The sequence below is a fragment of the Chiloscyllium punctatum genome, chromosome 31 (assembly GCF_047496795.1).
Source record: "Chiloscyllium punctatum isolate Juve2018m chromosome 31, sChiPun1.3, whole genome shotgun sequence".
Classification (NCBI taxonomy): Eukaryota; Metazoa; Chordata; class Chondrichthyes; order Orectolobiformes; family Hemiscylliidae; genus Chiloscyllium; species Chiloscyllium punctatum.
In genome coordinates this window covers 79,419,062-79,435,816 of record NC_092769.1, presented here as the reverse complement: position 1 = coordinate 79,435,816, position 16,755 = coordinate 79,419,062, and the positions used below count along the sequence as shown (strand labels likewise).

Here is a 16,755-nt window from a genome sequence, read left to right as displayed (position 1 = left end):
GTGAGGGGAGCTCTGTACAGAGGGGGGAGAAGGGGCTGCAGTGTGAGGGGAGCTCTGTACAGAGGGGGAGAAGGGGCTGCAGTGTGAGGGGAGCTCTGTACAGAGGGGGGAAGGTGCTGCAGTGTGAGGGGAGCTCTGTACAGAGGCGGGAAGGGGCTGCAGTGTGAGGGGAGCTCTGTACAGAGGGGGGAAGGTGCTGCAGTGTGAGGGGAGCTCTGTACAGAGGGGGGAAGGGGCTGCAGTGTGAGGGGAGCTCTGACCTAAGTGGGAAAGGGCTGCAGTGGGAGGAGAGCTCTGTCCCAAGTGGGAAGGGGCTGCAGTGGGTGGAGTGCTCTGTACAGAGGGGGGAATGTGCTGCAGTGGGAGGAGAGCTGTCTGTACAGAGAGCGAAGGAGCTGCTGCACAAAAATGTAGAGGCTTCAACTAAGACAAGGTAACAGCAACAATCTACAACGTCCAGAAGGTTCTGCAGGCGACTGGCAAATAAACACATCCAAATATATAAATATGTCACTCAAGAATTCTCATCAGCAATGTGCAAGTGTCCTTCAAACAAAGAATCCAGGGAGAGTGCTCTTCAGTCACACCCAGCTCATCTGGAATTTCACCTTACAATGTGGCATCGGGCTCCTGCAAATCCTAAAGAACCAAGAACAAAACAAATCAAATCAAACTGAACAAAGTGATGATTAAACTATACACAATGCACAAACCTCTGTACTGATGTGTTGGTTTCCCCCTTCATTGATGATGGGCATATTTGGGCAGCCTCCTCCTCCAATGAGTTTTTAAATTGTTCACCATCGACCATCCAACACTGGATGTGGTAGGACTGCAGAGCTTAGATCTGATCCACTGGTTGTGGGATTTGTTAGCTCTGTCTATCACTTGCTGCTTCTGTTGTTTTGCATGCAAGTAGTCCTGTTTGGTAGCTTCACCAGGCTGACATCTCACTTTTAGGTATGCCTAGTGGTACTCTTGGCATGCTGTCCTGCACTCTCCATTGAACCAGGGTTGATTCCCTGGCTTGATGGTAATGGTTGAGAGGAGAATATGCCAGGCTATGAAGTTAGATTGTGTTGGGAGTATAATTCTACTGCTATTGATAGCCCACAGTATCTCATAGATGCCAAGTCTTGAATCCCTCAATCTGTTTGCCACACAACACGATGGAGGGTATTCTCAATATGAAGGCAGCACTTTGTCTCCACATGGACTGTGTGGTGATCACTTTTACTGATACTCCCATGCCCTGTCTCACAGCTATGTCCTTTTGGACCTGACCAGCTCCATCAGTTGTACTGCTGCCAAGGCACTCTTGGTGAAATGCCCCACCCAGAGGACATTCTGGTCCTTGCCACTCTCAGTGCTTCCTCCAACATGAAGGAGTACTGAGTTATCAGCCGAGGGAGGATGGTACGTGGTAATCTGCAGGAGGTTTCCCTGCCCATGTTTGATGTGAAGATTTGTGACCTCATGCAGTCAGAAGTCAATGTAGAGGACCCGCAGGGCAACACCCTCCTTTGCAGAACAGAAAGGGCTGTTCTTGCCATTGTCATTTCTGATGCCCTGATCAATGCATATTGTCTGTCTTGTTTCATTCCTTTTTTGAGACCTTTTAATGATTGATACAACTGAGTGACTTGCTCAGTCGTTTCAGAGGATAGTCAACCTCATTGCAGTGGCTCAGAAGTCACTTGCAGGCCAGACCAGGTAAGGACAGAGGCTTTCCTTCCCTTAAAGGGTATGAGTGAACCAGGTTGTGTTTTTTTAGGATAAACAACAATGGTCTCATGGTCATCGTTAGAATTTAACACCAGATTTTTATTGACTTCAAATTCCATCATCTGCCATTCAAACCCAGGTTCCTGGGTTTGAATTACCAGACCAGTGACAATATCATGGTACCATTACCTTTTTTCTGTTCCTGCCATGGACAGAGACAGAACTAGGTAATCTGTAATGGGGCAAAAAGACATCTCCTACCCATATACAAACTTCATCAGTTATTTGTAAATATTCACCTCATCAGTGCTTGTAGGGGCCAGCCGATTGTAAACTGATTCGATTACATTCCGTCTGAGAGAACAAACATCAAAAGAAACTTATTTCAACAAAGTGTTTCTGAATCAGAAGTAATGCAGAAGAAACAAGTGATCAGCAACTCTATCAGAGTCACAAGGTCTCACTCCATAATCCCACAGCAACATAAAGCTACAAAGTCAGCGCCGCAGTGTCAGAGGGTCAGTACTGAGGGGGCACTGCACTGTCGTAGGGTCAGCACCACAGTGTCAGAGGTTCAGTACTGAGGGGACACTGCACTGTCGTAGGGTCAGCACCACAGTGTCAGAGCGTCAGCGCTGAAGGAGCACCACACTGTCGGAGGGTCAGCGCTGAGGGAGTGCCGCACTGTCGGAGGGTCAGCAGCGAGGGAGTGCCGCACTGTCGGAGGGTCAGCAGCGAGGGAGTGCCGCACTGTCGGAGGGTCAGCAGCGAGGGAGTGCCGCACTGTCGGAGGGTCAGCAGCGAGGGAGTGCCGCACTGTCGGAGGGTCAGCAGCGAGGGAGTGCCGCACTGTCGGAGGGTCAGCAGCGAGGGAGTGCCGCACTGTCGGAGGGTCAGCAGCGAGGGAGTGCCGCACTGTCGGAGGGTCAGTGCTGAGGGAGTGCCGCAATGTCGGAGGGTCAGTGCTGAGGGAGCGCCAAACTGTTGGAGGGTCAGCACCACAGTGTCAGATGGTCAACACTGAGGGAGTGCCTGTCGGAGGGTCAGCACTGTACAGTCATAGGGTCAGTGCTGAGTGGAGTACCCACACAGTTGGAGGGTCAGTGCTGAGGGAGCGTGCACTTTCAGAGGATTAATACTCGAGCACCACTCTGTCAGTCATTGTGTTCACTGGTGGGCACTATCATGGGTGGTGTTACTGTCTGGGACAAAGGGGGTGGAGGCGGTAAAGAGACGCAGACTCTGAGGACTCTGTACTTGCTGATGAGGCCTCCTCCAGGTGGCAGGTTGGGAATGTTCTCGATGATCAGTGTATGCATTATGTCCAGTAACCCCAGAGGAGCATCCAGGCCAGACGTGGTCACCAACTCTGCAAGGAAAGAACAAAAAAATACTGTGAACATCTTCGAAACAAATATAAAATGTTTGTGTTCATGAAGAGCTGAAATGAAGAAAAGGTGTGAAAAAGCAACATAATGTGGCCCACCCTGGTCAAGGATCAGGCTGTTCCTCTCAGAGATGAGAGAGACTTGAACTGGAGCGGAGGAATCAGCCAGCGAAGAAAGGGGCAGCTCCCAGCCCCAATACTTTGTTTCTATTTACTCAAAGGACGTGGGGGGGGGGGGGGGTCATTGACTGGGCCAACATTTATTGCCAATCCCTAACTGTCACATGAGAAGGTGGTGATGAGCTGCTTTCTTGAACCACTGCAGTCCATGTGCTGTCGGGGTACTCACAATGCCGTTAGGAAGGGAGTTCCAGGATTTTGTAGGAACGGTAATATATTTCCAAGTCAGGATTGTGAGCGGCTTGGATGAGAACTTGCAGGTAGTGGTGTTTCCATGTATCTGCTGCCCTTATCCTTTGAGATGGAAATGGTCATGGGTTTGGAAGGTGGAATCTATGGATGCTTGGTTAATGTCTGCAGTGTATCTTGTAAATAGTACTGCTGCTCGTGAGGGAGTGAATGTTTGTGGATATGATGCCAATCAAAATAGCTAAGTATAACTCTAATCAGTAGAGAATTTGCCCCCTGCTTCCCAGTGATTCCAGTTTTGTTCAGGGTCCTTGGTGTCCTACTCAGTCAAACGTGGCCTTGATTTCAAGGGCTGTCAATCTCAATTCAACTCTGAATTTTAGCTCTTTTGTCCATTTTCGAACCGAGGCTGTAATGAGGTCAGGAGCTGAATGGCCCTGGCAGAACCCAAACTGGGCATCACTGAGCAGGTGCTGCTTGATAGCACTGTTGATGACACCTTCCATCACTTTACTGATGGTTAAGAGTGGACTGATTGTTCTGCTTTTTGTGTAAAGGGCATACCTGGGCAAAATTTCCACATTGTCAGCTAGGTGCCCAGTATTGTTAAATTACAGATTGCAGTGAAACATTAAGATGACAAGGAAGGATCAGCTTTATTCCCTGACTGGATTCCCTGGTCATTTACAGCAGGGACTCTCTTATAAGGTGGAGTTTAGAATGAGGACCACAAGATAAAATGTCCCAGGTTTAAATCCACCCCCAACACTGTCTTGAGGTCCAGGGGATTAAATAGAATACAGTCCATCACTGTGACAAATCTCACTCTTTGAATGATCACACAAGGTCACAGTCAATATAGGGGTAACTGACACAGCCTCTAGTCTGTAATGTTAAAATATTAAATTGTACTGTCTCTCTGGACATGAATGTAATTTTAAAGGATTAAACTGTACTTTCTCCAAGAAGCTGAACATTCTGGAAGTGGGTGGGGGTGATATTCTGTCTCACAGACAGCATGCAGGAATGTGGATGACTATCCATTGAAATCCACACTTCATCTGGGCAGCCATTCACTACGATTTTACTGCTATTATCAAATTGAATTCTCATTTAGTCTCTTCCATTCAGAAATGCTTTCATAGCCATTCTCCAGCCAATCAAATTTGTTTGCGTGATCATTCCCCAATACTGAAGTATATCACACCAAGATTGCCCGGAGAACTAGCGGAGCCGGAACTCATTTGCAGGGCTGCCCCAAAGTGAGGACATATCACACCTACATTGATTATCTTGGGGAATCAAGGAGTCAGGAAATCATCTACACAATGATTCCCCAGGATTAGGGCATTTACATTATCTCTGAAGATGACCTCATCCTACCATTGTACCTGAGGTAACATGTGGTTATTGGGGAGAGGGGGGTTGACTAGAGTACCTGTGAGCATTACTAACTGACTCGTACAAAGGGGATGTATTTCCTTTGTTCGGGGCTTCTTTTGACTCGACTTCGCACACCTGCAAAGAGGGTCAAAGGGGTCACCTAGCTTGTACAGGCTTTAATAAACTTTAACTGTTTGCAGAAGTTAGTGTGTGTGAATTGCACCTTGTTCGTGAAACCTCGGGAAAAGAACCTGACAAGGCAATTCCCGCATCAATAGCTAAGATCTTTGAAGGTTTAACATGAAAGTGTCAGTCTCAAAAGGGCTCAGCCCAGCCTGCTTACAGCCTCTGACCTTTCACTCGTGCTTCCAGGTATCTGTCAAGCTCAGCCTCCCTCTGTTTTGCTTCCTCCGAAGGTCTTGGGGCGTTCTCAAAGCACACCAACTCTATGCTTATGTTGTCCCGACTGCCCTGAAAAAGATGAACACAAACAGGAGCCCTGAGTTCAACTAGCCTAAAGCACATCATTTCAACACCAAACTAGCAATTCAAAACATCACATGCAAAAGACTAACAATAACATGCATTTCAAAAACACCTTGCAACATCTCAGAACACTGCAAAGATCTCTACCAGCATATGAACACAATGTACATACATGAAAAGAACCCACAAGGAAACCGGTTAATGAGGGAAGAAAAAACCAAAAGAACTGCACATGCTGGAAATCAGAAACAAAAACAGAAATTGCTGGAAAAGCTCAGCAGGTTTTGCAGCATCTGTGGAGAGAAAGCAGAGCTAACATTTCAGATCCAGTGACCCTTCATCAGAAATAATGCTGCTGGATCTGCTGAGTTTTTCCAGCAATTTCTGTTTTTGTTTCTGTTAATGTGACACATCTTGAGAGAGAAAGATTGGCCAAATTCTTCCAAGTGCAAGATCTTCTCTCACCCAAAAGGAGGATAGACACAGCTTCAGTTTGATGTCCCAACAGAAGATAACGCCTCAGACAGGTGCAGCTCTCCCTCAGTTCAGACCCTATGACAGTGTGGCATTCCCTTAGCACTGACTCTCTGACATTACCCGCTCCCTCAGCACCAACCCTCCAAGAGTGTGGCACTCACTCAGCACTGACCCTCCGACAATGCGGCGCTCCCTCAGCACCAACCCTCTGACAGTGCGGCGCTCCCTCAGCACCAACCCTCCGACAGTGCTCACTCCCTCAGCACCGACCCTCCGACAGTGCGGCACTCCCTCAGCACTGACCCTCCGACAGTGCGGCGCTCCCTCAGCACTGACCCTCCGACAGTGCAGCACTCCCTCAGCACTGACCCTCCGACAGTGCGGCGCTCCCTCAGCACCAACCCTCCGACAGTGCAGCGCTCCCTCAGCACTGACCCTCCGACAGTGCAGCGCTCCCTCAGCACTGACCCTCCGACAGTGCGGCGCTCCCTCAGCACTGACCCTCCGACAGTGCGGCGCTCCCTCAGCACTGACCCTCCGACAGTGCAGCGCTCCCTCAGCACTGACCCTCCGACAGTGCAGCGCTCCCTCAGCACTGACCCTCCGACAGTGCGGCGCTCCCTCAGCACCGACCCTCCGACAGTGCAGCGCTCCCTCAGCACCGACCCTCCGACAGTGCGGCGCTCCCTCAGCACCGACCCTCCGACAGTGCGGCGCTCCCTCAGCACTGACCCTCCGACAGTGCAGCGCTCCCTCAGCACCGACCCTCCGACAGTGCAGCGCTCCCTCAGCACTGACCCTCCGACAGTGCGGCGCTACCTCAGCACTGACCCTCTGACAGTGCGGCGCTCCCTCAGCACTGACCCTCCGACAGTGCGGCGCTCCCTCAGCACGGACCCTCCGACAGTGCGGCGCTCCCTCAGCACTGACCCTCCGACAGTGTGGCGCTCCCTCAGCACTGACCCTCCGACAGTGTGGCGCTCCCTCAGCACTGACCCTCCGACAGTGTGGCGCTCCCTCAGCACCAACCCTCCAACAGTGCGGCGCTCCCTCAGCACTGACCCTCCGACAGTGCGGCGCTCCCTCAGCACTGACCCTCTGACAGTGCAGCGCTCCCTCAGCACTGACCCTCCGACAGTGCAGCACTCCCTCAGCACCAACCCTCCGACAGTGCGGCGCTCCCTCAGCACCAACCCTCCGACAGTGCGGCGCTCCCTCAGCACCAACCCTCCGACAGTGCGGCACTCCCTCAGCACTGACCCTCCGACAGTGCAGCGCTCCCTCAGCACTGACCCTCCGACAGTGCGGCGCTCCCTCAGCACCAACCCTCCGACAGTGCGGCACTCCCTCAGCACTGACCCTCCGACAGTGCAGCGCTCCCTCAGCACTGACCCTCCGACAGTGCGGCGCTCCCTCAGCACCAACCCTCCGACAGTGCGGCGCTCCCTCAGCACCAACCCTCCGACAGTGCGGCGCTCCCTCAGCACTGACCCTCATGGCTTGTTGGTGGGATGATTACTGAATGGCAGAACTGGTGTGAGGGGCTGAATGGTCTCCTCCTCGTTTTTATCAGGGAAGCAGATAGCAACACACCCAAAGGAATGTCTCTTATAATGGGGCCTCCAGTTCCCAGTGTCTCCACTCCTCCAGGATTGTACAAAGTCTCCTGCTCTCAGATCCAGCCTCAGTGCTATAATGCTGGCTACTCCTCTCCATCTATTAATGCTGGCAGGTCCTGACAATAAATCTGCTGCCAAGTGCACAGAGAGGGGCCCAGATTGTGGGAACAGGATTTGGCAAAGGGCCTGACTTGGTCACCTCACAATATCTGTCCATTGCCTCACGGATGTTGGGTGTCACTGGCTAGGTTAGCATTTATTATCCACCCTTAATTGCCCTGGAGATAAAATTGGTGAGCAACCTTCTTGAACCACTGCAGTCCATGTGCTGTAACAGACCACAATATCCCTTAGGGAAGGAATTCCAGGATTTTGACCTAGTGTCACTGAAGGAACAATGATATATTTCCAAGTCAGGATGATCAATGGCTTGGAGGGGAACTTGCAAGGGGTGGTGTTGCCATGTATCTGATGCCCTTGTCCTTCTAAATGGAAGTGGTCATGGTTTGGAAGGTGCTGGGTGAGGATCTTCGGTGCATTTCTGCAAGGCATCTTGGAGATGGTACACACTGCTGTTAGTGAGAGTCAATGGTGGGAGAATGGATATTTGTGGATGTGGTCGAGAGTATGTTGCTAGAAAAGCACAGCAAATCAGGCAGTATCTGAGCAGCAGGAAAATTGATGTCTCGGGCTGCAGCCCTTTGTGGATGTGGTACCAATCAATCGGGGGCTGTTTTTTCCCGGATGGTGTCAAACTTCTTCAGTGTTGTTGGAGCTGCACTCATCCAGAAAGTGGGAAGTATTCCATCACACTGCTGATTTGTGCCTTGTACGTGATGGACACTCCCCTTTGGGAAGTCAGGAGGTGAGTTACTCATGGCAGGATTCCCAACCTCTGACCTGCTGTTGTAGTCACTGTGTTCATATGGCTAATCCAGTTCCATTTCTGGTCAATGGTAACCCCCTGGATTTTTGTTGATCATGGGGAATTTTGTGATGGTAACACCATTGAATGTCAAGGGGCAGTGGTTGGATTGTCTCTTATTGGTGATGGTCATAGCCTGGTATTTGTCTGGTGCAAATGTTACTGGCCCCCCTGAGGAGCTCCTGAAGAGATATCTACTGAAATGACTAATCTCCAACAACCATAACCATCTTCATATGTGCCAAGTATGACTCCAACCAGAAAGTTTTCCTACTGATTCCTATTGATTTGGTTTTGCTCGGGCTCCTTGAGGTTACACTCAGTCAAATGCAGTCTTAATGTCATAGGCTGTCACAATCACCTCACTTCTGGAAATCAGCTTTTTTGTCCATATTTGAACCAAGGCTGTAATGAGGTCAGGAGCTGAGAGGCCCTGGCAGAACCCAAACTGGGCGACACTGAGCAGGTTATTACTGATAAGGTGCTGCTATGGAAATACCCAGGTAAATGACATCCATTAGTCAGAGCTTTGACATTCTCCACAGTCTTTGAACTCAACTCAAAGTTCATTTCCACTGAACTCTTCATTACTTGAGTTATGCACTATTAATTCCCGCATTTGCCTTTATAGGAACAAATTTGCAGAAAAAAGTAGGGAGAAATTCAGCCTTAATCCAAACAAGCTCTAATATTCCTCTCAGTGAGTCCATGTATGTGTGGGAGCCTGTACCCCAGTGAAAGTCTGTGTGTGAGAGAGCCCGTACCCCAGTGAGAATGTGTGTGTGTGAAAGCCCATACCCCACTGAGAGTCAGAGAGTGTGTGTGTCTGTGTGCGGGACCCGTACCCCAATGAGAGTCAGCATGTGTGTAGCACCCTGTACCCCAGTGAGAGTGAGCGTGTGTGTGGCACCCTGTACCCCAGTGAGAGTCAGCGTGCGTGTGGCACCCTGTACCCCAGTGAGAGTCAGCGTGTGTGTGGCAACCTGTACCCCAGTGACAATCAGCATGTGTGTGGTACCCCATACCCCAGTGAGAGTCAGTGTCCGTGTGGCACTCTGTACCCCAGTGAGTCAGCGTGCATGTGGCACCCTGTACCCCAGTGAGAGTCAGCGTGTGTGTGGGACCTGCACACCAGTGAGGCACAGGTTCAGTTTGAAGTCTATTTTGATTTTTGAGCATCAGTGTTGTAACCAGCTCTCTTGAAATGTCTGCAGGAAGTCTCGCTCTGTAATCTCTGACTAAGGGCTGATCCTCAGTGAGAAATGGAGCCTGACCCCATCCATACTGATGTTGTAGATTCAGGAGCCTGCCCTGCACATTGTCAAGGGCTGGGTCAGACACTATTGAGCAGGAGCTGAAAGGGGACAGTGTGTGCTCTGCATGAATGGAATTTTTCAATCAGCAGGTTGTCTGCAGAGAACTATGTGCGAGCAATACTGAGTGGAGTCAGGGCCCTTTCATCCCTACTTTGGATAGAAATCAGAGTGTCACTCTCTCGATCTTACCTTATACAGGCAAGTGTCTGCTACTAGATTGCAAATCTGTTCCAGGTCATCAGTTAGCTCGAGTCTGGATCGGACAAAGGCGCACAGTTCCTCATTGCTCATTACATCCCAAATTCCATCGCAAGCCAAGATGACAAACTCATCATCCTGGGATCGCTCAATCACCATGACCTCTGGTTCTGGAGAGACCAGCTGCTCCGTGGGACCTTTCCCATGCACACACTTGTAGTCGTAATCCCCGAGTGCACGGGAAACAGCAAGTGAGCCATTAACCCGCTGAATCATGACACTGCCCCCTGCGTTTTGGATCCTTTCCTTCTCACGTGGGTTACATGGCTTGTGGTCCTCAGTGGAGAAATGCACAGACTGACCCCGCTGCAGGACACCCCGGGAGTCTCCACAGTTTATAAAGTAGACGTGTGTGGGTGAGACCAGGAGAGCCACTGCTGTCGAGCCACTGCGATCCATCTCGTTGTTCCCCAGTTCGGAGTCATTTCGCATATGTTCATCAATGTTCAGGAATCCAGTCCTAATGGCACGTTTCACACTCTGGACAGCTGCTTGTGAATCACTGCCACCATCGATCATCCCTGCAAAATCCAGAGAGGGGGTCAGGCACAGTTCTGCAGAATTGTATCACCTTCCTTTATTCCTTCCCCTCTACCCAACCTTCTCCAGAAATATTTTTGGGTGTCTCTAAATAAAATAATGGGGAGCAGACAGAACTTACTACAGCAAAAGGTAAATTTGGCTCAAGTTGGTCACACTCTCAGCTCCAGAAGGGTTTACTTCAGGTTTCCATTGAACAGCCTGGGTTGTCAGATAATCTTCCACTCGGAGTCAGAGGGTGTGAGGTTTTCTCAGCACACCCTCCACAAAGACGAGCACAATCTCCAGGCCAAAAGCCCCGGAGCAATGTGGGTTGGGTGTTGGCGTGGTAGGCCAATGAAGGTCAGAAAGAGTGGCATTGACATGCTGCAGTGTTCAGGGCAGAGGGGGGAATGATGATGGTGGTGGTCAAGGTTGGGTTAGGGGTCTGGCCAGCATAGAAAATGCAGTCTTGCTATGCCCAGACCTGAATGGCCTACTGTAATTACTGTGGATCCATTCATTATCAATTTACTTGGAATTGAAAGGTAAGATCTGGGTCTCGCATGCATAAAAAAGGTCATAAAGTTAAAACAGCTCAAGAGACCATTTTGCCCAATGTACCAGTGCTAGTCCACCATGAAGCAACCCATTCAGTCCAATTTCCTTGACCAGCCCATTGTTTATTTCCCACCAGCCAAGTCCACTGCTCTACTCTAGACTGTAAGTTTATTTTGATAAAACACCCATCCAATTTCTTTCTGAAGTAATTTACTTACTCACCTTCCATCACCCACAACAATGCTGTGGTCCACACCATTATGACTCACTGTATAAACAACATCTCTCTGTATTTCTCAAAGATCAAAGAAAATTTACAGCCCAGAAACAGGCCCTTTGGCCCTCCATGCCTGAGCCGATTCAAATCCACTGTCTAGACCTGTCGCCCATTTCCTAAGCATCTGATTCCCTCTGCTCCCCACCTACTCATGCATCTGTCCAGATGCATCTTAAATGAATCTACTGTGCCTGTCTCTAGTACCTCTGCTGGCAACGCGTTCCAGGTAACTAACACCCTCTGTGTAAAGTACTTGCTGCATGTATCCCCCTTAAACTTTTCACCTCTCACCTTGAAAGCATGACCTCTCGTTACTGAATCCTTCACCCTTCTAAAAAGCTTATCTCTATCTACCTCTGTTCTCACCTGAAACTAGAAATTTGTGTCCCCTCGTCTGAATCATCGAATGAAACAGCTCATCACTGTCCACACAAACCTGTTATAGGAGAAAATGAGGACTGCAGATGCTGGAGATCAGAGCTGAAAATGTGTTGCTGGAAAAGGGCAGCAGGTCAGGCAGCATCCAAGGAGCAGGAGAATCGACGTTTCGGGCATAAGCCCTTCTTCAGAATTTCCTGAAGAAGGGCTTATGCCCAAAACATCGATTCTCCTGTTCCTTCGATGCTGCCTGACCTGCTGCGCTTTTCCAGCAACACATTTTCAGCACAAACCTGTTATAACCTTGTACACCTTAATCAAATCTTTGTCAGTCTCCTTTGCCCAGGAAAATTCTGAACTCTTTGCTCCCTGAGCTGTGTGCTTTTTTTTGCACAGGGTTGGGTACAGTATGTTATGAGCTAAGAAGGAGGGAGGATTTGATGAGTCCTATAAGAAGCTCACCTTTGAACTCCTGGTTACTGGTTATGTGCTGGAGGAGGTTCTTGGCACAATATTTGGCAACCCCTGATCCTGCATGCCCATCATAGATGGCAAAAAAGGACCAGTTTTTCAGCTGGTCCTGTAACTCAGGCACAGCAGAGTGAGCATCCTCCATCTCCACACGCCAGCCCTGCATGCTGCACAGCCCATAGCGAATCCCATTCCCTTCACCATGATCATTTTGTTTCTCTGTTTTGGGGTGGTCCAGAAATGCCCCCATCTTGGATCAGTTACCTGCAAATTTCAAAATATAAAATAAGTGACAGCAGGCATTAGGCAAGAGTCAAACTGGATCATGCCAAATACATAGCAAAAGACAAGAGCACTGACTTTCATACTTAGATGTGCAGGAAGAGCACCCACCACACCCACCCCAAAACCACCCACAGCCAGGATCCTCTGTGGGTTACAACTGACTTAACACTTAATGGGTCAAATTGAGAATCACATTGTCGGATAGTCAGCGCTGGGGGAGCGCCGCACTGTTGAAAGGTCAGCACTGAGGGAGCGCTGCACTATCAGACAGTTATAGAGTCATAGAGATGTACAGCATGGAAACAGACCCTTCCATCCAACTCATCCGTGTTGACCAGACATCTTAACCTAACCAATTCTAACCAGATATCCTAACCGAATTCTAGACAGCCTGGAACTCCCTCAGCACTGACCCTACGACAGTGTGGCACTCCCTCAGCACTGACCCTCCGACAGTGCGGCACTCCCTCAGCACTGACCCTCCGACAGTGCGGCACTCCCTCAGCACTGACCCTCCGACAGTGCGGCACTCCCTCAGCACTGACCCTCCGACAGTGCGGCACTCCCTCAGCACTGATCCTCCGACAGTGTGGCACTCCCTCAGCATTGACCCTACAACAGTGTGACATTCCCTCAGCACTGACCCTCCGACAGTGTGGCACTCCCTCAGCACTGACCCTCCGACAGTGTGGCACTCCCTCAGCACTGACCCTCCGACAGTGTGGCACTTCCTCAGCATTGACCCTCCAAAAGTGTGGCACTCTCTCAGCACTGACCCATTTGACGGCAGTTGACCCATATTCCTCTAAACATTCATATACCCATCCAGATGCCTTTTAAATGCTGTAATTGTACCAGCCTCCACCACTTCCTCTGGCAGTTCATTCTGTACACACACCACCCTCTGCATGAAAAAGTTGCCACTTAGGTCCCTTTTATATCTTTCCCCTCTCACCCTAAACTTATGTCCTCTAGGTCTGGACTCTGCCAACCCAGGGAAAAGACCTAGTCCATTTATCTTATCCATGCCCCTCATGATTTTATAAACATCTATAAGGTCACCCCTCAGCCTCCGACGCTCCAGGGAGGACAGCCTCAGCCTGTTCAACCTCTCCCTGTAGCTCAAATCCTCCAACCCTGGCAACATCCTTGTAAAACTTTTCTGAACCCTTTCAAGTTTCACAATATCCTTCCGATAGGAAGGAGACCAGAATTGCACACACTATTCCAAAAGTGGCCTAACCAGTGTCCTGTACACCCCCCAACTCCTGTACTTAATACTCTGACCAATAAAGGAAAGCATACCAAATGCCGCCTTCACTATCCTATCTAGCTGCGATTCTACTTTCAAGGAGCTATGAACCTGCACTCCAAGGTCTCTTTGTTCAGCAACACTCCCTAGGACCTTACCATTAAGTGTATAAGTCCTGCTCTGATTTGCTTTTCCAAAATGCAGCACCTCACATTTATCTAAATTAAACTCCATCTGCCACTCGTCAGCCCATTGACCTGTCTGATCAAGATCCCGTTGTATGATGAGGTAATCTTCTTTGCTGTCCACTAAACCTCCAATTTTGGGGTCACCTGCGAGCTTACTAACTATACCTCCTATGTTCAGATCCACTTCATTTATATAAATGATGAAAAGTAGTGGAGCCAGCACCAATCCTTGTGGCACACCATTGATCATAGGCCTCCAGTCTGAAAGGCAACTGTCCACCACTACCCTCTGTCTTCTACCTTTGAGTCAGTTCTGTATCCAAATGGCTAGTTCTCCCTGTATTCCATGAGATCTAACCTTGCGAACCAGTCTCTCAGGAGGAACCTTGTCAAACGCCTTGATGATGTCCATATAGATCACGTCCATTGCCCTCATCAATCCTCTTTGTTACCTCTTTAAAAAACTCAGCACTGAGGGAATGCTGCAACGTTGGATGGTCAGCACTGAGGGAGTTCAGACTGTTGGGGGGAATGCAACTAGATTAGGTTAGGATATCTGGTCGGCATGGACGAATTGGACCAAAGGGTCTGTCTCCATGCTGTACATCTCTGTGATTTTATGAGTGCCACACTGTCGGAAGGTCAGTGCTGAGGGAACGCTGCACAGTTGGAAGGTCAGCATCAACGGGGTGCCACTCTGTCAGAGGGTCAGTGCTGAGGAAATGCTGTGCCATTGGAGGGTCTGTGCTGAGGGAGTGCTGCACTGTCTGAGTGTCAGTGCTGAGGGTGAGCTGCACTATCCGAGGGTCAGTGCTGAGGGAGCACTGCACTGTCCGAGGGACAGTGCTGAGGGAGCGCTGCACTGTCCAAGGGTCAGTGCTGAGAGAGCGCTGCACTGTTGGAATGTCAGTACTGAGGGAGCGTTGCACTGTCAGGGGGTCAGTGCTGATGGAGCATGCACCATTACAGGGTCAGTGTTGAGGTGGTGCCACACTGTCAGAGGGTCAGTACTGAGAGAGTGCCACGCCATCGGAGGGTCAGTGCTTGAGGGGGTGCCACTCTGTCAGAGGGTCAATGCTGAGGGAGTGCCACACTGTGGATAAAGGAATGAGGGCAAGGAGAGGGGTAAATGGGGATGAGGACAGGACTGGGGTGGGGGATCTGAGGGGAGGGGAGGGCAGCCAGCAGGCTGAAAGAGAAAACTAGGGGGTGAGGGGCTTGATTTTGGAACGGGTGTAAGAACTGAAATAGTTTGGGCACAAGGGACCGAGCTTAAACCACACCTTAAAAAGTTTCGCGGGGCTTTTGGAAGACGAAGGCCGGACTAAACAATAAATAGGAAGTTTGTTCAGAGCCCAGTTTCGACCTCCAGCCCGTCCTACCCTGACCCTTCTGATCTACTTACCCCTGGAGGTGAGGAGCTAAAGACGAGCTGCGTTATTTCAGCTGCGAACTGTTTGTTGCCCTGCACATCCCCTTTTGCTGGGGCCTGTGAAATGCGGCTCTTACCCCCTCGGTGACCCTGTTCCGGGGCAGCTCGGAGCCGCTCCCCCCTTCCCCTGGTCCGATTTCAGGAAAAGGGGCAATTGGTGGCAAGTGGAAGTAACGCCAGGGACTCAGTCCCGGGGAGTGACATCGCGGAGAACCACAGAGTTCCCCCACCACCCCCCCCGGATCACCGCCACTCACACTGACCCCCCCCCCCCCCCCCGATCTCCTTGACCCCCTGATCCCACCGGATCTTCCTGAACACCCCCGTGCGCCCCCTTCCCCCCCTCCACCGAGTTAAAAAAAACCCCGAAAGAGAAAAACAGATAAATACCCGGATCGGGGCTGGAATGACATCACCGGCAACCAATAGGCAGCTGCCACGTCACCGCCCCGAAACATGAAACACACACATTGGCAACATTGGATTCGGAAAGCGCGCCAGGATGGAGAGGTATCCCCTCCTGGAACTGAGTGATTTGGAGATGCCGGTGTTGGATTGGGGTGGATAAAGTTAAAAATCACAAAATACCAGGTTATAGTCCAATAGGTTTAATTGGAAGCACATTAGCTTTCAGAGCGTCGCTCCTTCATCAGGTGATAGTGCTGGTTCCTATTGGGATCCCAGTTGGAATCAAGAAGAGATGCCCAACGGGCTAGAAATGGATGTCCCTTGGGATAGAGCGGGTTCCCACAGAGTTCAGTTCCTGTTTAGGATTCCTGATGGGATCATGTGGGATAACAAACCTGACTGCTCCGTCGACCCATCTTTTCCACCTGCTCCTGCCCCACTGAACCTATCTCTGAAGACCTTGACACTGTCCTGCCTCCTTGGTCCAGGATCACCCCACATATATTTGGGTCACTCATGCCTTCCACCTTCTTCATGACTTTTGGTTCCCCGGTCCCAATGCCTCATCTTCACCATGGACATCCAGTCCCTATACATGTCCTCCTGCCATGACAAAGGCCTCCAAGTCCTCCGTTTCTTCCTCTCCTGCCGACCCAACCAGTACCCCTCCACCGACATAGTCATTCGATTGGCTGAACTGGTCGTCACCCTCAACAATTTCTCCATCAAATCCTCCCACTTCCTTCAGACCAAAGGGGTAGCCATGGGCACCCACATGGGCCCCAGCTATGCCTGTATCTCTGTCGGCTGTGTGAAGCAGTCCATCTTCTGTAGCACCATTCCCCACGTTTTCCTCCACATCAATGACTGTATCAGCACCACCTCGAGCTCCCATTGGGAAGCTGAACAGTTCATCAACTTTACAAATACCTTCCACCCTGACCTCAAGTTCACCTGGACCATCTCAGATCTCCTCTTCTTGGACCTCTCCATCTCCATTTCCAGCGACCGACTCAATATGGACATCTACTTCAAACCT

General features: G+C 50.3%; 1 protein-coding gene across 2 annotated transcripts; it reads right to left on the bottom strand.

Moving 5' to 3' along the window:
• Positions 1-280: 280 nt before the first annotated feature.
• LOC140457159 (protein phosphatase 1B-like) lies at positions 281-15,725 on the bottom strand. Of its 2 annotated transcripts, none has more exons than XM_072551220.1 (7): positions 15,699-15,725; positions 12,143-12,415; positions 9,877-10,466; positions 5,218-5,335; positions 2,983-3,094; positions 2,025-2,079; positions 281-639 (listed from the first exon to the last, which is right to left on the bottom strand). In XM_072551220.1, exons 2-7 carry the CDS (start codon positions 12,399-12,401, stop codon positions 610-612), a joined length of 1,164 nt encoding a protein of 387 aa, XP_072407321.1. In that variant the 5' UTR covers positions 12,402-12,415; positions 15,699-15,725; the 3' UTR covers positions 281-609. The 2 variants fall into 2 exon arrangements, with proteins under 2 accessions (XP_072407321.1, XP_072407320.1); XM_072551219.1 differs by lacking the exon at positions 15,699-15,725 and adding an exon at positions 15,282-15,530 and having other exon boundaries at positions 282-639.
• Positions 15,726-16,755: the final 1,030 nt, after the last annotated feature.

Bases quoted from the DNA above. Each gene is read 5' to 3' on its own strand.
- LOC140457159 (XM_072551220.1), bottom strand. From the start codon at position 12,401: ATGGGGGCATTTCTGGACCACCCCAAAACAGAGAAACAAAATGATCAT. The intron at 5,336-9,876 runs GTAAGATCGAGA...CATCTTTTTCAG, and splicing joins CAGACACTTGCCTGTATAAG to GGCAGTCGGGACAACATAAG. The intron at 640-2,024 runs GTGAATATTTAC...TTGGTTCTTTAG, and splicing joins CCCCTACAAGCACTGATGAG to GATTTGCAGGAGCCCGATGC.